The sequence below is a fragment of the Peromyscus californicus genome, unplaced genomic scaffold (genome assembly GCF_007827085.1).
Source record: "Peromyscus californicus insignis strain IS unplaced genomic scaffold, ASM782708v3 Scaffold_8__1_contigs__length_139910024, whole genome shotgun sequence".
Classification (NCBI taxonomy): Eukaryota; Metazoa; Chordata; class Mammalia; order Rodentia; family Cricetidae; genus Peromyscus; species Peromyscus californicus.
In genome coordinates, this window is record NW_026294606.1 from 75795461 (window position 1) to 75820856 (window position 25396).

General features: G+C 40.3%; 1 protein-coding gene across 18 annotated transcripts in view; it reads right to left on the reverse strand.

Annotated features, from left to right (window-relative positions):
- Positions 1–687: 687 nt before the first annotated feature.
- Crem (cAMP responsive element modulator) overlaps positions 688–25396 on the reverse strand; it is a 79904-nt gene continuing 55195 nt past the window's right edge. For 4 of the 18 annotated variants that reach the window (XM_052729528.1, XM_052729529.1, XM_052729526.1 and 1 more), the window contains 4 exons: positions 22044–22232; positions 10474–10509; positions 7409–7565; positions 1303–1815 (listed from right to left, as the gene is read on the reverse strand). In XM_052729528.1, the coding sequence (XP_052585488.1) occupies positions 1671–1815; positions 7409–7565; positions 10474–10509; positions 22044–22232 (527 nt within the window). In that variant the 3' untranslated portion in view covers positions 1303–1670. Of the gene's footprint in view, positions 1816–7408; positions 7566–10473; positions 10510–14784; positions 15485–15521; positions 16144–22043; positions 22233–25396 lie in introns of those variants that run through there. The other 14 variants (XM_052729532.1, XM_052729531.1, XM_052729540.1 and 11 more) reach the window with 11 other exon arrangements.

The following is a 25396-nucleotide window of genomic DNA, read 5'->3' on the forward strand; positions in this document are numbered from 1 at the left end:
AAGAATATTTGATCAAACTGGATATTCTGGCCCACATCTATAATCCAAGCACTCAGAAGGCTGAGGCAAGAGGAGTGTGAGTTCAAGGCCAGCCTGGACCCACATGATAAATGCACACAGCTGCATTAAAACAAACAAACAAAAAACAAAGTTGATCCATGGTAGACTTCAAGCTGTTGTGAAATTAAAAATGAAATCTTGGGTTGTTTTTTAAATTTTAACATACCTGAGGTTGCTAGCAATAATTCACAATGGAGGGTCATCAGCAGGAACTTTCCAGACCATCGGCAGGAAGCCTAGAGCAGCACAAAGGCTGACCTCTGATCTCAGCCTCCCACCCATGTGTGGAGCCCTGAGCCTTCCCTTCAAACACTGTCACTCAGTTTTGTCACAGTGCTGTTGACTGAACATGTGGCCTTGCACATGCCAGGCCAGTGCTCTACACTGTACTCTGCTCCTGGGAGCCCTGCAGTTGCCCTTCTGATGAAACGGCCCAGTATTTACAAGGCTCATGACCCAGTGCAGCAATAAGTTCATGTTCCTGGAACTCACTCCAGACACCAAAAGTATGTTGTCTCTTTCATTAGATAATAGTGAAGCAGAAGAAACTTCTGTAGGATTACTTGTACTACATACACAGTAAAAAGCTGCAGTTAATGTTCAGATAGTTAAATAAACACCAAATACTACAAAGAGCAACCAACATGGTTCTATTGAAAACTGTCTTCAACTATGGCATTCAAGGACAGCAATACAATATTTTCTTTACAAAGTGACGATTATAAAAATCTATAAATGCACAAATTCATTTCTAGGCTATTCTTCTCACATAGCCATGTCATCAAGATGCACTTCCTTTCATTCTTTCCTGAGGTATTTCTGTGGTTTGATTTTATTGTACTGCTGGATGCACTGCCTTTGATCATCCTTTCCTAAAATGATTCTTAAAACCTGCAAAATTTTTATTGCATAGGACACTACTCATGACAGAGAGACTGGGAACTGCAAATAGGTTGCACTGAAACAAGTCTTACAAATATTTCATTTTAAGAATTTGTTACATACATTTTTTTTTACAGTTTGTCTCTTCTAAAAAAATTGACCTTAGAGGTAAGAGCTACTTAAATACAATGAAGCATTTTAGGAATGTTAGATATTAGAAAGTCAGATGAATGATACAAAGGAAAAAGCCATAATTCTTGCTGGCTATATATTGTATTGCATTCAAAAGCAACTGTACATGCTGTAATCAGTTCATAGTTAAATATTTCTACTAATCTGTTTTGGGAGAGCAAATGTCTTTCAAGGTTTCAAGTTCCTCTATAAGCTTCTTGTTCTGAACTTCCAGCACTGCAACGCGACTCTCCAGACACTTTACATATTCTTTCTTTCGACGTCGACATTCTTTAGCAGCTTCCCTGGAAAAAGTAGAAGCAGAAGGGCAAACAAAACATATGTTGCATGCTATTGACAACAGAGCAAGCTTGGTCATGTGAGTAGAGCTGCGCTGCAACCCGTGGAACAGTATGCCCAATTCACACCCTACGCCAAACTGGATTCTTAAGCAAGGGTTAAGAGACCCATCTACAAGTCCACACGGCCATTAGGAGGATGCTGTATCGCCTGCCTCGATTAGAGTTCACAGTAAACAAGGTCCAAGTCAAACACAGTTACTCTGCTTTATGGCAATAAAGATCTTTGAGGGCCTTGAGTTCCTCAATGAGAGTCTTGTTTTGGTTTTCAAGCACAGCCACACGATTTTCAAGACATTTGACATATTCTTTCTTCTTCCTGCGACACTCCCGGGCAGCTTCCCTGGAACCAACACAAGGCAAATGACTACAGGAACAACCTCCCAGCACAATCCAGAGTGGCTCCGTGAACATCTGCCCCCCTTCTCCCCAAGCAGCAGCAGTTGACCTGAGGACAGTTACACAAAGCCACACAACAACTGAAGGAAACACGTGCCTCGTGTAGAACGACAGAACAACTGAAGAGCACGGGCAGTTTTACCCAGATAGTGTTCTCTTGGGGCGTCCATGCCATGCTAAGAATGACCCTCTGTGTTGTTCAATAAACAGCAACAAGAGGACCACGTACCTAGCGGAATCTCTATTAAGACATTTACAGAACCGTTCAAGCCTTTCAGTTAATTTTTAGCTGAAGAGATACACATACTCATCACAATGAGAAAATTTCATTTGATGAAAACGATTAGAAGAATCCTATGAAATCTCAAATGCCAATATTGAACAGTTGTATGCTTCAGTACTAACTCTCAACAAAATATGATCAACCATGACTGCCAGGAACAGTTTTCTGAATGGAAAACACAACATTGATAAATTATAACAATAAATAAAACACATACATGTTTATGATGCTGCTTGTGAAAATTAAAGAATGGAGTAACGTGACACGAAATTTCACAATGCAGATCATTTAAACTCACAAGTGTCAGAATGCCACAGTTAAAACTATAAAAAGGAAACTGGCATAGTGGCACATGTCTGCATACCTGGCACTTGGGAGGCAGAGACAGGAGAATCAGAGTCCAAAGCCAGGGGCTGGAGAGAGCAGTGGTTAAGGGTACTGGATGTTCTTCCAGAGGACCTGGAAGATTCCAACTCCAGCACCCACACAGTGGCTCACAACTGTCTGTAATTCCAGTTCCAGGGCATCCAACACCCTCTTCCGGTTACAGTGACTACCAGGCACACTAGTGGTACATAGATATACATTCAGGCCAAACACCCACACACATAAAAAAGTAATTACAAAAAATGAAAAAAAGGTCAGGGCCAACCTCAGCTACTTTATGAGCATAAGGCTAGCCTAGGGTATATAAGAGCCTATAATAAATAATAAATAAATAAATTTATGAAAATGGAAGCTAGTAGCGAAGAAGAGTAGCCTATGCTGTTCTCTAAGCACTGGCATTTAATGCACACTAAACACATTTTACAGAACTTTAAGCAACCCAAGGGAAAAGACAGACCAACAAGCAACCAAACAACTGAAGCTAACAAAGACAAGTTAGTCACGTTCATGCATGACTACAGGAAACAATAGCAGTGCCCGATTTTCTCTCCTTTTTTTCAGCATGGGATAAGACGGCCTAAACTTCACTTAACTCCTCCACAGGAGAGGCCTCTGATAAAGCTTGATTTGGGAGTGCTCGGCTCTCGGAAACTGTCAGTCACTATTGCTCAACTGAATTTCCCAAAGGCAAGGTTGCATGTCTAAACACCAGTTGCCGCAATGGCAGTCGGCAATGCTAACCCCCAACTGTGACACATGGGACAGACCCAGCCAACTGTTGTATTTTTAGAAGAACTGACTCTCATGGACCGGATTTGTTTTCTCTGTGCAAGGCAAGTCAGCAGAAAAGGAATGTTGAAATCCCGATGGACTGCAGGAAAAGAACAAGCCCCATTTCCTAACCAAGAGTGATGTACTCACTCACCCTGTGAATTCACTAAAGCTAGACAACTGGGTAATAAAACTAAAACATGCAAAAGTAAATGGAGCTTGACAGAGCAGTGTCACAGCAATCCAGTGGACCCAGGGGGGTGACAGCATGTCCAAGCACACAGGCCTGCCAGCTGGGGAATGCAACTCAATTCTCTTCCACCAAGAAACTGAAATTGATTTAAAAATATCTATGTTTTCATCATGAAATAAATATGTTAAATTCTAAATCTAGAAGGAAGACAGTCTTTCTATACAAACATTAAATGAAAGTTTAAATACATGGCAGTGTTGTGGGGTGGTCAGCTTTTAAACTCTTGCTTATTGAGCTACTTACTATAAATATCCACACCCCATCTTACACTGTATGTACGATGTGACTAGAGTCAAAATGTCCCGGGCACAGAGTTTTAGTGACCGCACAAGTGGTTGGAACATTCCTAAGTATTCTCCACTGTGGAGAACACCTGCTTCTTCTATTAATAGCTCAGTTTGCAGGCTTGTGTTTGACTGAGTCCATCCTCAGCATGGAGAGGAAACAACAAGGTGAACTACACAGGAAAAGGATAAAGCCGACGTGCGGCACACCTGCACCGCCAGTGCTCAGGAGGCGAAGGGAGACAGGAGGACCACAAGTTTGAGGCCAGCCTGGACCACACAGTGAGACAGTCTCAAAGCCAAAGTCACAATAACAGGAAATGGTGACTGGACTGCAGAGGAATAAAAGCTACTGCTGACCACTAGGTAGGATATAATTAAGTATCAATGTCAGCCGGTACATGAGCTCACTCATGCTAACTATAAAACCTGCATTCTCTCCATGAAGTCCAGTCTGAAGCTTTCCGTCAAGGGTCTTTTGAGGTGACCCTGGTGTAAGGACAGAGGAAGGCTCTGAAAGAAAGAACTGCTAGACAGCATACCCCACTTCTGTCTCCTCTGGCTCTATGATCATGGCCGACTTGCCACTTAACTATTTCCAACTCCAGTTCATTATCTGCAAAATGAGACAAGTAACCACCCAGCCTCACAAGAGCTGTGAGACTGTGAGGGAACTGGGGGAGCAAGCTCTAGAAACTGGCTAAGCAGATGCTGAGTCACCAAGAGCCACTGGTGCTGATGCTAGCAGGCTAAGTGGTGCTCCTCAGAATCCCTTATAGCAGGGACCTAGTCCTAGTCAATGAAATGTAGGTAAAAGCTGCCAGAAATGTCTCTAGAGAAGAATCTTCTGAAGAGAGACTGAGACAGCTGCACTCTTTGACCACAACCATCCTCCCCTCTTCCTATGTGACACCACCTGGAGCAGCAGCAGCCATCCTGTGGTCATGACAACAAACTGTACAGTCTGAAGATGCAGCAGCAAGGAGGAGCCTGGATCCCTGGGGATGCCATGAACTTTGTTCTGGCTGCACATACCTCTATACCTGCCATAAAGATAAAAACCCGACTACATGTTTTAGCCTCTATTTCCTTTAGTTATTTGTAGCCAAAATATATTCTATTAATTATTAATTATATATTTTAAATACAGGTGTATGCCATCACCTGGCTTAAGAATTAACAAAGCAGCTATAACACAACTAGGTAGTCTTGTGAGCTCCACCCATTTCCACCCATTTAGCCCTTTCTATATGAGAGAGAGAGAGAGAGAGAGAGAGAGAGACAGAGACAGAGACAGAGACAGAGACAGAGAGAGACAGAGAGAGACAGAGAGAGAGAGACAGACAGACAGAGACAGACAGAGACAGAGACAGAGACAGAGAAACAAGTGTATGGGTGCCTGTGAACATCAAAATAGGGTGCTAGCTCTGAAGTTACAAGCAGTTTTAAGCAGCTTGTTATGTGTGCTAGAAACCAAACTTGGGTCCTTTGGAAGAGCAGCAAGTGCTCTTGACCTCTGAACCATCTCTCCAGCCCCTCTTGGATTTCTGAACAAAACATTGCTGATGAAAAACTATGACCCGAGACAAACTATTGATAATTGTTTCTGTTTTTATAATCCTACTTCTAATGCACACACTCCTCCACTCCAGTGTATCACCCCATTCTTGTGTATACACTTCACCTAATGATCTAGGCAAGCAGTAAGTTTGGTAAATGTAGCTAACTTATGAAGTCACACAGTATATCAAATTGAATCTTTTAAAAGGTTATTTTTGTTTTTTATAAAGTTTTTTTTGTAGTGGTGTTTGTTGTTTGTTTTTGTCACCCTGGTTAGCCTAGAACTCTCTCTGTAGACCAGGCTGGCCTCAAACTCACAGATATCCACCTGCCTCTGCCTCCCAAGTGCTGGGATGAAAGGTGTATGTCACCACACCTAGCCCTATTTTTATGTGTATGGATGTTTGCCAGTATTTATGTATGTGCACCACATGCATGCCTGGTGCCTATGGAAGCCAGAAGAGGGTACCAGTTTCCTAAGAAATGGAGTTACATGCAGTTATAAACCACTATGCAAGAGCTGGTAATCAAACCCAGGTCTTCTGCAAGAACAGAAAGTGCTCTTAACTGCTAACTCCAGTCTTTAAGAGTGTGAGTGTGAGAGTGTGTGTGTGTGTGTGTGTGTGTGTGTGTGTGTGTGTGTGTGTGTGTGCAAGCTTCTGTGTGCATGCATGCATAGGTACCTGCAGAGGCCAGAAGAAGGGCTGGAGTTACAAGGTACTGTGAGCCACCTGATATAGTTGCTGGGAACAGAACAACTCAGGTCCTCTGCAAGAACACTAGATGCTCTTAACTGCTGACTCATCTCTCTAGCTCCCCGACTGTCATTTAAAGGACCACTAATGCAGTGAACACAATCATCTAAGTCCAGACCCAGTTTACAGGGCAGTGATGAACTCAGAGCTGAGTTTCAGGGATTCAGCTGCCACATCTGTAGGTTAACTAGGTTGGTAACATCGGATGAGTCAATAACCACAGTTGGCCTCTGCCACAGACAAGCAAAGCGGTTGGCCCAGCCTAACTGATTCATTTTCCTGCAGTAAGGATACAATTGAACACTGAGGGATATGTGACAAAATACACCGGGAAACTCTTAGACAGCTCTGTTCATTTTGAAAATTGAACTAAGTTGTCTCGTTCTCCACAATAAGAACTAAAAAATTAATATTAATTAAGTCATAGAAATAAAATATTATTTAAGTTTGCTTTTTTTTTTGCTTTTAATATGATATGCTGATGACTAAACAATGACACAGAGTATGGAGCAATAATAAATGAGAGAAGTGGTGGTACTTAGGAGACTGACTCAGGAAGCTGAGGCAGGAGGATAGAGAAGAGGATGAGAGAGAAGACTGCAAGCACACCTCCTACCACACTAACAGGTATCTATACGGCAGGGCATGAGTGATTTTTGTTGTTTTGTATTTACACTTGACTAGAATTTGTCAAAAGAACATGTACTTTATTATAATGGAGTAAAAACAATACAAAATAGCTAAAAGGATAAAATACCAAAAAATGCTTTAACATTTCAATTTATTTTGCTAATAAAAAAGCTAAAAAAAAAATCAGGGTCAGAGATGTATCTCGATGTTTGACTAGCATGCCCTAGGTCCTAAGTTCTATCCACAATACCAATTTGGGGGTGGGGGGTGCTAAAATTTAAATTAAATTAAAATTTTAAAAAATTGCTTGTCACAATACTTTTTAACAAAATATATAGAACAAGCTTTACTTATAATCAAGAATCTAGTAATATTATTTTAAAAAATAACATCTTTTGATTTCCCTTATAATATAAAGGAATATATCTCCTGCTTATGAAATGACCAGGAACTCACCAGCAGACAAACTAGCATCACAGGTACAACATGAGCACAGACAAGGAGCCATAGAACACTGAACCTGAGAAGCAGCTTAGCCAGAGTAAGTCACTATGTTAAGCGCACACAGCAGCAGGTGATGCTTCCCGGTGGCTCTATATTACCCAGTACTTTACCTGTTTTTCATCAGCCTCAGCTCCCGCTTGCGAGTTGCTTCTTCTGCTAGTTGCTGGGGACTGTGCAGACTCCCTGGTGAGGCAGCCATCACCACACCTTGTGGCAAAGCGGTAGTAGGAGCCCGGATCTGGTAAGTTGGCATGTCACCTGTGGCAGCTGCAATGAAACAAGGTATTACAAGCTTATATCACCAATTCACTAGCTAATATTTTACACAAAATTAACCTAGAAATGGTGTAGTTTGTACATGTCAGTAGAGATTGTTTTGTAGAGGTAAAAGTGATTGTTCTTATTATAGGGGTCTTAAATATCAAGAATTTTATTTATCAAATTGGAACAAAGCTAAAAGTACTTTAGTTTGTCCCTTGCATTTTTGAACATGTCTTAGCACATTTTAGCACTTTTTATCTCAGGCTAACGCAGATAGGCTTTCCAACTACAGTCCATTTTAGCCTGCACCAATGATGTGCTGGTAACTCTAAGGAACTGTTCTTTGGGGGCAGGAGTGGAGAACCTTGCTCTGCAGAGTCTAATGAGTTCCACAGCACAAACATTTTCACTGTGGCAAGTTCAAAGATACCAATGTGGCCTCACTCAGTGGCAAGTTGGGAATAATGTTCACAAATGGAAACAATCTGAAGATTATTACAAATGATGAGCATTTGAGAACAGTCGCTGCTTTTAATGGACTCTATTTAAGTGTGTAAATACATATGGACACTGACTTCACAACCAGCTCACAAAGGTCCTGAAAGTTAACATCCGGCTCTAGCAAACCAGCAGAAGGCAGCTCTAGTATGTCATCACAAATACTCCAAGTAGGACACGGCCATCCTCCAGATGTTCCAAATGGGACTTCCCTGTGCCTATACCTGAAGCAGATATTCAAAGCCTTTCAATTACAAAAATAAGAAGAGGAAACATGAAAAGGCAAAGGCACGGGAAGGAATCTAACTGGCTGTAGATTCAGTTAAAGATAACGGGAAAAAATGGAAGAAAAACAGTAAAGCTCTTAAATTGGCTTCTTGAGGAATGTCCTAAATTTATTGTCATGACAGTTGGAAACACTGTGTACATGGAAATCTCATCAAATGTCTAAAGTTTAAATATTTAAGAAGAAAACAATGGATAAACTAACATGTTAGCATCTTCTTACTCTGTTGGTCATCTTGTGAGAAGAGATAAGAGCTGGAACAGGAGGCCACAGCCCTCTACTTTTTTTTTACCCACAGCCAAGGAAGGAGGTTATAAGTCAATAAATGCTGAAACAATGCCCTAGCTAGAGGCTGCCCTGGCTTCCTAAAGTCAGCACAATAACCAGTGACGAGGGTGAAGCTGACGCAGCCCTGTGCTTGCGTCTTGCTGGCAGCATGAAAGCACACCTGCTTCCAGTCGTTCTTTGAGACTACTCGTAAACAAGTGTAAAAACAGTACTAGTAATGTGCAGTGGGTGAGGGGCTCTTCTGTCACTGGCATACCCTAGATAAAGATAGCTCTTTTCTAAAAGAAAGGGAGAGAAAGGCGGGAAAGGGAAGAAGGAATCGTTTCACTGTACTTTCAATGTGTACGTTGGCTATTTTCTGTTCTCAATGTAAAAAAGCTGCTAAGGGCATTCTTTTCATTTTTTAAGCAAAGGAGGGCAGAGCCACTTCACAGATGCAATGTATATGAAAAACAGTATTTTAAAAACAAACAAACAAAAACCCTTTTGTCTGTCTGCAGAAGTCATAGCTGCCCTTGGAGAGCCAGACTTGGTAGCATGAGGGACAAGAGCAATCCCAAATGAGGCATTCTTCAAACCTGTTGGGTAACAATTTAGTGGCTTTGCCTCTGCAGGGGATGATGAATTGGGTATATTAGTTCTGAGAAATAAGGGAAGCTTGGCTCCGTTGTGCTCCAAATGTGTATTCATTCTATTTGTTTTAACATAAGCCCAAGATTACAACTCACTAGTTCAAACAAGAAGTAGGAATTAGTATAAAATAGGAGTTAAAACAGATTCCTATATCAACCCAAAGACCCTATGATACACTTCCATTGGTTAATGGATAAATTCTATATATACAAATATAGTCTTAGTGAAGTACACCAAAGTAATTGGGGGAAAGACTTTTATTTTGAGAGAATCTAAATGTCAAATTTCTTTGAAACAAGTTATGAGAATATGTTTATCTTAGCATCAGTCTCTAACACTATAAATTCAGTGGTAATTTCAAAGAACCATCCTACAGTCTCTGGTGACATAATTTTATCCATGCATTATTTATAAAGCCCAGCTCTGATTCCCATCTAAGTACTAACCATGTCCAAACTATTTTTGTAAGGGTTTTTAAGGTAAGATCCTGCTATATCACTCAGATTGGCACTAAACTTTCAATTTTCTTGACTTAGCCTAAGTGCTAGGGGTTACAAGCAGGTGGCACCACACCTGAGTTTAGAATTTCATTTTAATTTTTGAGAATCCATAGGTCATGTGTAGGGCTTAAAAATCATGACTGAAGATAAATAATAAGAAAAATATGCTTTGCTGTAATAGTATACCCCAAGTTTATTCTCAGGAAGGCAAGAACTTCCAGACAAGTCAAGAACAGTATCTTTCCACTTTATGCTCTGGAATCTAGCATAGGTCTTTGTATGCAGGATGCTTAATGGGTTTATGTGTACCCTATCAAGTCAAGTTTAAACTCCCTAGTGTATTGCATAGACATGCTGTCATCTAGAGTATTTAATAAGCTGTCTTGCTGTGGACACTTTATTGTAGCTGTGTCTTTAACACAAAGATATAGAAAGTCCCATGAGATGCCACATGCTCATTCAATCTGGCATTTCTTGACAAAAGGTATTGTTTTCCCTAATACACTTTAGATATACCTAACACAGCAGCTTAGAGGCAGGGGGTTCGGATAATGTGTTTCCAACCATCTAACTCCTGGCATGAAAAACAATTCCTGGAGCTGTCAATTCTAATTATGAACTGCATACCTCACTTGTCAAGCTCTAACACGGTACAGCAGAAAAAGCACTGGATTTGGGGTCTGGGTTCTAGTCCAGCTCTGCCACTTACCAGCCATGTGACTTGGGGCAAGGTCAGTCTCCTCATCTGTAAAATGGGGATACATTATCTCATTTCATACTCACAAGAAACCCTGCAATGCATGTCAAAATGTCTAGTACAGTGCCTGGAACACAGCAGACACCTGATGCATTAGTTCCCTTCCAATCCCCTCCCTTCATGTCTGAAAGACAGTGTTCTTAATTACACTTACACTATATTTAGCTAAAAGGCTTTATAACACCACCAATAATTCTTCCCACTAGAAGTTCCCCTTCTAACAAGTCTGACGACCCAGAGTGTATGACTCCTAGTCCTTAGGAAAAACAAGTCAGAGATAGAAGCAAAGACATAAGTAACAAATACCCCCAAACACCTATTCTGATAGCTTCCAAAGAGAAGCTTTCACCAACACCCCCAAAGGACCATCATTTTATTCAATTATTTATTTATCGAGGCACACATTGACTGAATATAAGGGGCTTTGTTGGTTTGCTTTGGTGTTCTGGGACATAATCATAATCTTTCTGCTTCAGGCTCCAGAATACTGGGATCATAGACCTAAGCCATCATGTGTACCAAAGTCCTCACCTTTATGTCACCTCACTGTGGACCATTAATCTTAAGGATACCTCGGTAAACAATAGGGGTAACTTAGCAATTATACTTGCAATGAGGAAAAGTGGCTTTTCCAAAGCTCCACAAAGTTATTGGCACCTTCCTCACCCCCTCTCCCAATTTTCTCCCTCTTAAGCAGCACACCAATGCTCCTAGTTCCCACATGAGGCCTCTCCATGCCTTGTGTCCCACTCTGTCAGAAATTTCCCTTCCCATTGCTCCTTTTTCTCTAAGAAAACAAAATCCTACATAAAAGTGACTAAGCAAGCAGTGAGCATTTTCAACTGGGTTTAAAGTCCTATAACATATAGACCATACAGAATTAAGTCATTAAATGTTTTCAGTTTAAGGCCAGCAAAACAGCTCAGGGTGTCAAAGTACTTGTCATGAAAGTTTGATCCCCTGGTTTCCAAGACAGAAGATGAGAATCAACTCTTCAAATCTGTCCTCTGAAGGACAGATGCCACAGCATGAGTTGCACACCTGCACACACACACACACACACACACACACACACACACACACCTGTGCACACACAAACACACACACACCTGCACACACAAACACAAACTAATAATAAATAAATTTTTAAATAAATATTTTCAGCTTTTATTTATTTGAGGTATAGTCAACAATTTAAAATTATATATATTCAAGGTATACAATATGATACTTTGATGAATTTATATACAACGTGAAAGAATTACCATATTCAACCCAAGTTACACATAAAGGGGCTTCTTAGGTTGTTTATTCAATGAAAGTCTTAAAAGTCGGGAAATCTATGAAAAAGACAGGAAATTATGAATACTGAAAATTCAAGGTCCTACAGAAAGACAAATAAATGCCCTATTGCCTTATTAGAATAACAGTCTAGGAAAAAACCCATTTTGATTACTTAAAGTGGTGCTAGCTTCATTTTATACATTTTAAAGCTATGTTTAGCATGCTATTATGACCCATGCTACATTAGCATTTACATATCAGTATCAGGTGAATTTGAGAGCAGCATAGCACAGTATGAGCAGAACCAAAGGATTGTGAAGACCAGGGCTGCTTCACTGCTGGCTAGCTTTGTAACTCAGAAGAGTGCCTGCCTACTCTCATCTACATTCACTCACAGCACTACTATCCACGCAGTGCTACGTGCCCTGTGTGGTCAGTGAGCATAAATGTAAAGTATCTCTCCTATTCCAGGGTTTAGTATGGCTTTCTCCATGTAGGCCTCCAATGCTTCAACCTGTATTTCCTTCTTCCTGTGTCTACTTTATAATCTGAGTACTTTGCTAGCTCTTTTTTAACTTGTATTTATGTTTACCTGTAATAAATATTTTTCATAGTTTACATATATTTACATAAATGTAAAAGTGTTAACATAGTTACTTTATTAGGCATTATGTTCACATAGGAAATTAAGACAGGGAAAAGTAAAATAACTATCCCAAACATTGCATTAAAATGCATTCACCAAGTGGAGACAACATCATAACTGTCCTATGAGTTTTAAGGCCTTATTGAACACAATGCAGGTTGTTCTTCTATCTACTTCCAATGAAAGTATAATTTGCTTTAATAGCAACTTGAAAAATTAAACTCTAATTAAAACCATCCCCTTATGTCAAATTTTCCTAACAGAAATCACCAAAGGTGTATGTATTCCCTGTTCTCCTGCATAAAATGCTAACATACTATTTTCCAAATCTGAATAGTTGAGAAGTTTGTTTAACAATTCTGAAACCCCTCTTCAATATAACATATTACAATCCAGGGTCTAAGACAGGAAATTGGGCTCTTAACATAATCAATTATGAATAAAACCAAAAAAAGACAATACAAATTTAAATTACACCCAACAGAATCAACAATATTATTTTTTTGCTTTGTTTTGTTTTTTATTTTTGTTTTTCTAAGACAGGGTTTCTCTGTGTAGCCTTGGCTGTCTTGGAACTCTCTCTGTAGACAAGGCTGCCCTTCAACTCACAGAGATCTGCCTGCCTCTGCCTCCCAAGTGCTATGATTAGTTATGTGCTGCCACCACTCAGCAACAACATCATTTCTATATTAGATTCCATGACCCTATTAGAGATGCTGCAAAGGTCTTTCCTGGAGCAGTCATTAATATAAGAAGCCTGATTTATGTCTAGATCTCAGGCAAACACTATTGACCATGGGTCATAAAATCAATTTCATGGGTCAAGCTAACATTTAAAGCAAAAAAGAAAATAAAATAGAAAGAAATGTCTGTCTTTGTGTTACTTTTGTGTATGAAACTTGCTTTATATAAATTCAGAGTAAGACATACATGCCACTGTGTCATGGTATAAAATACTGATTGTGGTCAAAGATTTTCAAGTCACAGGTCTAAAAATGTCCTTGGCTTGACAAAACAGACTAGCCTAGGGCCAAGAATCCAAAGGTCTAGTGTAGCCTCTCTGCTATGCTGCTGAAAATGTTCTTACATCATGTGCAGTTTTCACTCATTAATAATAAAGGATGTAAATTTCATTTATTATTTTCAATATGGCACTTTTTCAAATGTCACTATTACTGTAAGAAGTGACAGATTCATAAAAATAATCATTTCCAAACTACAGTCAGCTCTTGTGAAAAAATGTTCTACACAGTTCAACATTTATAAGTAAGTTTCAGTATTTTAAAATTTTTAATTTGAAATTGTAGCTTAGTACTGGTAAAACAAACTATAGGAAGGAAATGCTTCAAGGATGATATATTCATCCTAACAACATAAATGTATATGAATATGTAATCACAAGCAACGGCTAAAGTTTTAATATAGATGCATTCCTTAATTATTCACCTTTAAATATACTCAGTATTTTATTTAATTACTCTAGGTTTTTTTGTATTGCTATATTCTCTCCTGCTCTGACAAGTCAATAGGTGAATAGAAATTTAAAATTTGGTTAAAATAAAAAAATCAACCAATAATTTTCTAAAATAAACGCATGCACACACAAAAGGCCTTGGTTTTAAGATTCATGCTGCATAGTGTCTGGGTATTTTTGGCTCATCAGTCACTCCAGAGCTTCTGCAATCTATAGACATCTACAGCACATCTATAGACTTCACAACAAGTACTGGCCGACAAAAATAACAGCTCCTTACAGACCATCTGAGAAACAATTCAGTGCAAGCTGTTTTCTTGGTTAAGGCAACAGTCTTTTTCAATCTAGGACGAGGGCTGAGCCCCACTGACTCTGATAAGCTAAATTGTGGGGAAGCCATGGAATCCTCTTCATTCTTAATTCAACTGCAAATTCAAAACTAGGTTACAAATAAATCCAACTGAATACACAATGTTGCGACCAGACAAAGGTCACTGGTAACTGAGTCTTACAAAATCTCTTATCTCTAACGAAGGAAAGCAAAACTAATGAACGGATTACAAAGGTTGAGTAGAAGAGGCTGAGGAAACAATGAAGGGCAAGCATGTTCCTGACTGGACACTAGAGGGCACTCTGAATCCCAAGTTCCTATAGATCTGGCAAGCACCAAAATCTCAGCCTAAATATAGTCCACTTGTCGCTAGGCAGGTGCAGGGACAGCCTCTCAGGAGGCACGACCTTACCACTTAACTTGCTAGACAGCCCCTGAGCTGTGCTCATGCAAGCATTACAAGTGTTCTTATAAGTGTTCCCCATCTTCAAGCAGATACCACAAGAGAAATGCTAAAGTCAGACTTACGAGAAATGCTATGCGGTCTGAGGACGTTCCTGCAGCCAGAGGCGGTGATGAACTAGTTAACAAACTTGCGATCTGTCCGCAGCGCTTGACAAAGCAGAAAGGAACTGACTAAATCACAACATGACTCGGAGCTGACGTCAATGTGCAGCTCACTTGGAGTTTAACTTTTCCACTTCCCCGCTGAAACACGATTCCAGGAAATGTAATGACGTCAGCCCTTTGAACTCAATTAGCTGAAGAGCGGACCATTTTTTTAAAGGCAGGAGGAAAGAAATAGAAGGCTGGAAAATATCCATTCATAGCACGCTGTTTTCCCCTATCCCGTGTGGCGCTAGCTAGTACTTAGTATCTCAACTGTTTACAACATGGACATCGGATATTTTAAGTGGTAGCCAGATTGAATTTGCAACAGGTTGCAGATCAAATATTAGCTTATTTCAGTGAGGCAGAGCGGCTACAGTGAGTGGAGGAAGGGGAAGGGAAAAGCAGGGCGAGGGACGGGATTACCGCCTCAGTCAACTGAGCAGGAAAGCCCCGAGGAAAGAACCAATCGCACTGTGAGGACTTAACAAAGCAGGCTGAATGTGCAGACGTGCACAGAAAGAAACTTCGTATGCATAAGCAACTAAGAAATCACACTTCCTAAAACACTTCCAAGTTCCTAAATACTCCTAAACGCTATATTAAAAGGAGGAAAAAACTGCAGAATTAATGTAAACCCCCCTTGAAGGACTTACCAGTTTCGTCTCCGGTTACAGCCATGTTGGGCTTTTGCATACAGTGGTCTTGTTGGCCGTACCACAGTTCAAAATAAAGTGTTCCAAACTAGCAAGCATGTGTAAGATAAGTAGGAGTACTGACATCACAATGACATCACCAGCCTATCACTGCCATCAATTTGCTTTGTCACATAGCAGCTCACTGAAACCAAAGCCCTGTAAAAACTTCCTGTAATAAACCATCCTAATGTTCTTGTTTCTCATTTTTTACATAAAAATCTTTTTACATGGGCTCTGGCAAAAATAAAAATGAAAAGTCACTGGGTTGTAGCTCATGGAGCTGTTACACAGGAAGAAATGAGCCCCATCTGTTTCTCAGAACTCAAAGAAGAAAGTATTTAGAGATTCATATTTTGGGGACTAAACAAAAAATTGTGAATCAATACAGAATGTGTTTTACAGATACTTCTGAACTTCTCAAGCTGGAAATCTCCAGCCACCTTCACTCAGTTACACTTTTATTTGCTATCACACCATAAAATCCAGCTATTCCCAGAGTGACCAGAACTTGTTCAACTCCCTGTGCCAAAGCAGCGAGTGTAAGCACCACCTTCCTTAACTGCCAGATTAATGTGAATTTACTGACATTTGATCTTTTTTTTTTTTTTTTTTTTTTTTGGTTTTTCGAGACAGGGTTTCTCTGTGTAGCTTTGCGCCTTTCCTGGAACTCACTTGGTAGCCCAGGCTGGCCTCGAACTCACAGAGATCCGCCTGGCTCTGCCTCCCGAGTGCTGGGATTAAAGGCGTGCGCCACCACCGGCCGACATTTGATCTTTTTGACCCATAGAAATAGAAATTTGTGATTCAGTATACCTTGAAGTTTGATTTTTTTTTAAATTCATAACTAAATTACTACTCATAATTTTTTTTTTTTTTTTGGTTTTTCGAGACAGGGTTTCTCTTTGTAGCTTTGTGCCTTTCCTGGATCTCACTCTGTAGCCCAGGCTGGCCTCGAACTCACAGAGATCCGCCTGCCTCTGCCTCCCGAGTACTGGGGTTAAAGGTGTGCGCCGCCGCCGCCGCCGCCGCCGCCGCCGCCACCACCACCAACCAGCTACTCATAATTTTTAATGTCAATTTTTATTTGGATTACTTGATGAGATCTCAGCACATAAAAAGCTAGATCATTATTGAAGCTTTAACAATACCAAGATGAGACATAAAGCTGGCACATATTATAAGGTATACCAGGCCCTACATCCTGGAACATTTTTTCATCTTTACTGAAAACAAACAAACAAACCCAACATGTTTCACAAGACCTTCTTTTTTGTTTCTCCCCAGCAGGTTGTAAAACTCCATTCTCCTGGGGCGCAAGAGGCGGCTCAGCAGTTAAGAGCACTGGTTGCTCTTGCAAAGGACCCAGGTTCAATTTCCAGCATCCACATGGCATCTCACAACTGTCTGTTAACTCCAGTTCCAGAGGATCTGTCACCCACATACAGACATATGTGCAGGCAAAAACACCAATGCAAATAAAAATAAATGAATCTTTTTAAAAAAAACTTAAAAAAATAAAGTAAAATAAACCTATGGGGAAAAAATCCATTCTCCTATATGATTAAAACTCAATCTGATTTTATATTAATGATGTGTATATATGCCATAAATGGTCAATAGTTTCCTTCCTTTGTGACAGGATCTCACTGTGTATCTCTGGCTAGCCTGGACTCAGAGATCTACCTGCCTCTACTCTTATGTGCTGGGATTAAAGGTGTACACCACCATATCTGATGCAACAATTTCTTTTAGATGCTGTAGTTTTACTTTGTTCAATTAAGCATGCTGCAGTAAAGGCAAGGACTTTATGTTTAGGCATGGATGAGGTGACCACAGGGCTCAGATCATCCATATTTCTAATGGTTTTCTAGAGCCCTTACAATGAGATCACAATTGTAACTGATGATTAAAGAAGATGACTTGAGGAATCAGCACAAATGTCAGTCTCAACAAGGCTCCACCGGGATTCTTTCCCATCCAGGTACACCTAAGGCTTTGGGGTTTAGAATAATATTAATAATTCTTATTTAAAATTTCAGAGTTGAGGTTTATTTTTATCTCAGTATTTCTTTAAACTTGTACACCGACAGTCAATAAATATTACTGTAAAAACTGAGAGAAGAGCCCATGACATGACTTAGTGGGGGAAGGCATGTGTTACCAAGCATGACAACCAGAGCTTAATCACCAGGACCTACCTAGTAGAAGGGGAGAACTAGCTCCTGCAAGTTGTCCTCTAACATGTATGTGGCATGCCCACACCCACACAATAAATAAATAATGCCACTTTTAAAGAGGGGAATGGGTCATTTCTAAGTTGATTATTGCTATTAATAAAGTTTTAATATGGCCCCTAGACTAAACTGTTGATCAGACTATATAACAACATTTTCAGAGATAAAGACCTTTTTTTCTTTCTTTCTTTTTGACCTCCTTTTGTTGCCTTCAAATGGATAATTCCAAGTGGTGGGATTATAGACATGAGCCTCCACACCACTTCTATTTGGAAAATGTATACATTGATCACATGAGAGCATGCTAGATTCTAAACACTGTAATGCAAACAGAACTTACCACTGAGGCAGGACAGAGTGACAGTACATGTGATCCATTACCTAAGAAGGTGCAGTAGGAACTGTGGGGTTGCCTAGGCCGTATTTGAAAAGTCAGTGAAGTCTTCCTGGAGGAGGTGTGAGCTAAGGTGAAACCTGAATAATGTATAGAAGCTGAGGGAAGGGTGCCTGTCAGAAGTAGATATGAAGGCTGTGAAGAGGAAAAAGGCCTGTCAGAGGAAATGAAAGATAGGATTACGTGTCACCAGAGGGAATGAGGAGAAGGCTTGTGAAGGAGCAAGGCCTGCGTAAGAGGAAGAGGTAGGCTACACCATGAAGTCTGGACTTTGTCTAGCACATAACGAGTGTTCGCTGACATTCTGAGTGTAGTCTGGCACCACGCTGAGTGAATGCGTGTGCAACCCCTCGAAATTCTAACCCCAAAGCAAGAGAGTACTGGGAGTAATTAGGTTCTGAGAGTAGAGCTCTTCTGTGTGATGATTTTTTTCTAATTAAAATATCCCTTCCCTTCTTCTAGGAGGAAGATGAGGCCCACAGGATTCACCAGTAAACCAAAGTCTCCCAGAAGCTCCAGAAACTGCACGATTTGAGTCCCCTCCTCAAGGTTATAGAAAGCAGTAATGGTTGCTGAGCAGAGGAGACTCTCCCACCATAGAGCTGCTTGCAGAGTAGACAGGGGGCACTAGGCCATCACCTGGGCTGGGATGATCTTTTCTGTGAGGCAGCTGCATTTGAGTCCCCATGCTCCTAAAAGTAGCCACGCACTTGTGTAGCTTGAAGTTGGAAGGTCTTTTAATAAAAGGTCTTTTACAAGTGCGCTCCTGTAAGCGACCCTGCCAACTCACTGACTGACCACATCCGACTCGGGTAGGATCATTCCTTGTCGTCATTGCTGCCCCAGCCTTGGTTACTAGACATTGTTCACATCTCCCAGGGAAAGTTATACAATAAGCTTTCATGAGTGGCTTCAATGTCCGAGAGAGCCCCCTGCCTTTCTCAGCATGTAAGGAGACAGAGAGATGATGGCTATGTGTGAATCAGGAAGCAGTACTCCACAGACACTGATTCTTAGACTTCCCAGTCTCCAGAACCATAAAAATATAAAGGTGAATCATGAAAGCAGTCCAGTCTGTGGTATTTTATCTCATCTTGAATAGATTAAAGGGATCTTAGGTGGAATTTGGGGGCATACCATTTTAACCTGCACAAACACACTCTCTATATAGAGAGAGTGTACTATAAAAGCAGAGATGGTGGAGACATCTTGTTTCTAAGAAGTATTAATGGCTTCCAGCATCATTAGAAGGAAGGTGATGACAAGGATCTGAAAGAACTCTGAGGTAGTGTTCCCATACTGAGGCAGGAACACAGCCTCTGCCCCAGCATGATCAGGAGTACTGAACAGTTGCCCCACAGCTACCAGCTCCAAGAGGGCCGTCTGTTGTGGTGATCCAGACCACAGGGGCAGCTCCCCGAACAGGATGACAGAGTGGGTGGAAGAAATGACAGCCTTCTGACGTAACTATTGGGAAGAATCCACGAAGGGGCTTTGGATAGAGAGGGATAGGAGTGGGAAGAATAACTACTGGGTTTCTGGCTCAAAACAATGGAAACAGCGAGAGCAAAAGGAGAGGCTGGGAAACCGCTTAGCCTGTGGAGTGCTTGCCACACAGTTTGAGAGCCTGAGTTTGGTTCCCAGCACTCGTGAAAAAGCCAGGCTGGGTGCATGCCTGCAATCCCAGCAGTTGGGAGGCAGAAACCCACCCAGACACAGATATGTATGTATACATGTAAACCCCACACAAAAGTAAAATAAAATAGGTTTAAAACTTGAAGAAAATGATCTTTAACCTCCAAAGTATAAAACTTAGATGTATATTATATAAAACATGAAAAAGTCTAAAGACATTTTTTAAAGTATCAATTTTGCTATTTTTCCATGTAAAACAGGTGACAGGAGAAGAAAAGACTATTCATTCATTAGACAAACAAGAAACATTTATGAATGGTAAGAAAAGCATCAGTGTGTAAATACTATTTTTACCCCCATAAAATACCACCTCTTTGGTTCTCTGGGGGGGATCTTTGTTTTGTTGTTTGGTTTGGGGGGATGGGGTGTCACTACAGAACCCTGGCTGACTGGGAACTCATGTGTAGTCCAGGTGGGCTTAAAACTCAGAGTAGCCAGGCAGTGGTGGCACACCCCTTTAATCCCAGTACTCGGAAGGCAGAGGCAGGTGGATCTCTGTAAGTTCGAGGCCAGCCTGGTCTATAGAGTTAGTTCCAGGATAGCTAGGGCTGTTACACAGAGAAACCCTATCTCAAAAAACCAAACACCAAAACAAAACAAAAACACCTCAGAGTAACCCTCTTGCCTTAGCCTCTCAGGTCCTGGAATTATTGGCATGCATGGCCATATCCAGCTTCAGTCTTTCTTGTTTTAAGGATAGATTTATTCCTTTGCATGTGTTTCTGTGTCTGTGTGGAGTATATGTGTATATGTGTGTGTGGCCAGAAGACAGCCAGGTGTCCTCTGACTCTGCTGATTTCTTTGAGGTAGGGTCTGAACCTGGGTTTCCTGTTTTCTCGGCTAGGCTGGAAGCCAGAAATCCTGTTTCCACCATCTTTGGAGCTGTGGTTACAGGCATATGCATTACACTTGACTTTTTTGTGTGAATGCTGGGATCTAAACTCCAGTCCTCATGATTGTGCAGCAAGCACTAACCATTGGGCCATCTCTCCAGCCCTTTTCAGACTCCATATTCTTTTATTATCCCCCACACTCATTCCCCAAATATGTAAGAGTAAAGGGATTCATCAACCAGGCATAGTGCCACATGCCTGTAATCTCAGCCCTTAGGAAGCTGAGGCAGGGGAACTTCTTCAAGTTCTAGGTCAGCTGGACCATATTCCCAAGACACTCAAAATGAAAGAACAGATATTACTTTCCTTAATGTGAGTGTGATGCATTCCAGACAAATAGATCCACAAAAAGATTAGAATTAAACCATGATTTTTAAGTTGTATTAAATACATGCTTTATAGTTATCATAAGCACAGCTGAATGAAATTAAAATAATGTATAACCCAGTTTTAACTCAACTCACAGGCAACCCTAAAAGCTTATGGCTACATCCTGTCTTATTTCACTACAGACTTGGTTCATCAGACCTAGAATGGAGACCTTAAATACTAAGAAGAGTCTAAAATATATGAAAATTGGCACTTGTTTTTAAATGAGGTGTGTAAAAATTAGACTTGAAAAATGAGGTAGGAAAGAAGAACAAACTGAAGACATTATTGGCTATGAACTTGAATACCCACATAAAAGTTAACAGACACATACTGGAGGCCAGTGAGACGACTGAGTCAGTAAAAGGTTTTACCATACAAACCTGATATTCTGAGTCTGATCCAGAACCCACATAAAATGTGAGATGAAGTAACTGACTTCTCAAAGCTATCCTCTGATTTCCACACACACCATGGCATGAGCACTGTATACACACACACACACACACACACACACACACACACACACACACACACACACACACGCATGCACGCACGCACATGCACACGCACACGAACAGGCACAGTAATAATAAAAATTTTTAAAAGTAAAAATACACTGACACTGTGACACTAAATGAAAGAGTTTACTTAATTTAAAAATGCATTCATGTTTCCATCTCCCCTTCTTTTATCATGCTGCTCTGAAATTATCCTTTCTTCAGTGAGAACCATACTTTAACTTCTCTGAAGTATTTCTTTGAACTTGTGAAAGTGTCTCCCATCCCTCCTAAAAATCTACCCCTGTATATTTCACAACACTGCAGATAGACACTAAAAGGTGAGACACAGCAACCCACGGGTACTCTAAATGTATTAGATTAATAAAATATACCTTGAACAACCACCTGGCTGCCTGGGACAAAGAACTGCTGTGTGCCATCAGCTGACTGTGCTGCATACTGTACAATTGTAGCACCTGGCGGAGGAGCTCCTGAATTTGTCATTGTTAATGCCTGGAGTCCCTGAACACCATCAGATCCTGGGTTAGAAATCTGGATTGTTCCACCTTGGGCTATAGCAACTTAATAGAAAAAGAGAAGAAATATTAGAGAATTCTGAGTTACTTTAATCCCATATTGGGAGAATATAATATATTCTATATACTACCATTACTTCCACAGTTACTTTAGTCTAAGTCCAAGTGGGACTAATAAGAAACATTAGCTTCTTCATCGTGGGGTGAACTTTATAAAAGATTATCAATACAAGTTATTTATTTTGGTTTTGATGTTGAGTGTATTTTGTATTCAGAATTTTTTTATTATTCCTAGAGTCCACAAAGTTTTCCTTCTAGGTATCTACTCCACTCAATTTTTTTTAATGTGTACAGTGCTTTGCTTACATGTATATCTGTGCACCACATGCACCCCTGGTGTTTGTAAAGGCCAGAAGGGTGCCCTGGATCTCCTAGAACTCGAGTTATGCCATAGTGAGATGCCACGCAGGTGCTGGGAATCTAATCTGGGGCCTCTGGAAGAACAGCTATTGAGATACACAGTCTAGCTTTGAAGCATTACTAATTCTTTCAAATATTTTTGGTTATAAACAACATTCTTCTGAGAATTAGGAAATGGTCAGTGACATTTCCATTGGGTATGCAATTACGTTAAGCATGTACTTTAAATCACCTAGCTAATTTATTGTCAAATGAGAGGCAGTTTTAAGAGCTGAGGGTGTCTGCAGCTTAGTGGTAGAGTGCATGCTCAGATCATGCACTAGGCACAGGATACAATCCCAAATATTCACAGAAATGAGGGAAAGAAGGACGAAGGGAGGAAGGAAGGAAGGAAGGAAGGAAAGAAGGAAGGGAGGAAGGAGGAAGGAAGGAAGGAAAGAAGGAAGGGAGGACGGAAGGGAGGAAGGAGGAAGGAAGGAAGGGAGGACGGAAGAGAGGAAGGAGGAAGGAAGGAAGGGAGGGACTTGTAACTCTGAGTGAGTTAAGTGATGGTTTTAAATTCCAGTCACAGAAATCAAATTTTATCTTTAACTTTCCAACAATAAAATATCAGGCTTTTGGAGAAGTTATTAGAATCCTAACTGAGGTAAGTACCAAATTATTTTGTTGTTTTCCTATTTTTTCTTACTTTCTTCCTTTTTAGTATTTTTAAGTAATTCTCCTAAATTTACAACTAAAACTTTTGTTTTCATAATACGAACAGATTATAATATTAAGGATCTGTTTGTCATTTTATTTTCTGGTGAAACCAAAATATATTAAATTGAAATACATACAGAATTTTATAAACAAATTGAATATACTTCACAGCACGGTTGGCTCTGGTACAAGCTGCCATGGCAGACACAGGAAACATTCCTACTGATAAACCTCTTCCATTAGCCTTTCATGGTTTATACTGACAGGGCTTCGGACTCTAGCATTAGGAAATGCTAGAGGCTCTTCCCATTCAAAAGGCTATCTACTGTTGGAGAATAAAGGTTAATGTTGCAGAGATTCTGGAAATGGGCTATCTGTAGTAACAGATTTAAGCAGGAACTTCTAAGGAGCTAAAATATCCAAAGATAGAATAATTTGCTTTTAATAAACATCAATAAAGATAAAAGTAGGAAAATAAGATATGTCTGAATGAATTTAGATATACATTTTATTTTAGCCTTTAAAAACAAACAATAAACAAAACTTATCAGCCAGGCATGTTGGCATGTGCCTGTAATCCTAGCATTCTGGGAGACACAGCGAGACCAACCGGAGCTCTAGGATAGTCTAAGCTACAGTGAGACCGTGTGCTGAAAGAGCAAAGCTATTACAGAAAGCTTCCAATAAACGTAACAGTGAAAAGAAATGTATTTGTTGTCCTGAGTTTTTGAGTTGGGGTCTCGTGCAGTATAGGTTGTCCTAGAACTAGAAGATGACCTTGAACTCTTGATCCTATTGCCTCTATCTCCTACATACTGACTGGGATAATAGGCATACGCTACCATGCTCAACTGTGAAGAGCTATTTCTGTCATCCTGCCCATTCATCTTTTGAGCCACTACTGTGTGTGTGTGTGGGGGGGGGGTGTCTGGAGCATTCACAATTGAATGGTCACTAGTAATCATGAAAATAAAGTATCTTTGTATCTTCCAGTCATTTTACTCTGGGGACCTAGGCTTTTAAATTTTTAAATTGTATTATTCGTGTGTGTGTGTGTGTGTGTGTGTGTGACCTCAGACACTAAATGAGGGTGTCAGATCTGCTGAAGCTGGAGTTAGAGGCAGGGGTGAGCTGACTGAGATGGGGGCTAGAAGCAGAGTCCAGTTCTTTGAAGAAGTAGTAGGTATTGTCAGAGGCATGATCTCTCCAACCCAGATCTACCCTTTAAATGCTTTCCTGAAGTGACTCAGACAAAGGTATAAGGGCTCCTATCACTGAAATTTACATACTTGTTAACAAAGCAGAGTCTATACAGGTCCATAAATATTGACTGGGACTCAAGCAAATGAAAAAATGTCTTTTAATTTTGACTGTACTTATTTTCTATATCCTTAATAACATTACATAGAATAAAATGGTACCAGATAAGATGACAAAACTTATCTGCTAGTCCAAGGCAATAAATCCCAAATATTTCTGGGACACAAAACTATGCCAGAAATCTGTTACTTCCATTACTCACTGGCATTACACAACCTTCTATCAAAGCTATTAGTATTATTAAAGGAGGAAAATATCATTTATGGGATGAAGATTCAAAACTTTTAGTAAAAAGATACTTGTTTTTGAGACAAGGACTCATGTCTCAGCCTGGCCTTGAACTTAATATGCAGCTGATGATGACCTTAGCTTTCTGATCCTCCTGCCTCCACCTCCCCAGTGCTCAGGTTAGTGGTATATACTCTACTCCTCTTCGTTTCCGGCTGTACTGGAGATACAACCAGAGCTTTATACACATTAGGCAAGCACTCTACCAACTGAACTGTATGTCCCCAAGCCCAAAAGGCAAATTTTAAGTCCTATATAATTGATAAAAACAGAAAAGATGAATTTAAGAAGTGGAAACCTGGCCAGGTATGATAGTGTCACCCCTTTCTGATAGTGACAGAAGAGAAAGAGCTGGGCAGACCTCTATGAATTCGGGGCCAGCCTGGTCTACATATTGAGTTCCAACCAGAGCTACATAGGGACACTGCTTCAAAAGAAAAAAATTTGGAAAACTGGAAAAGTTTCCAAGCAAATGAGTAGAA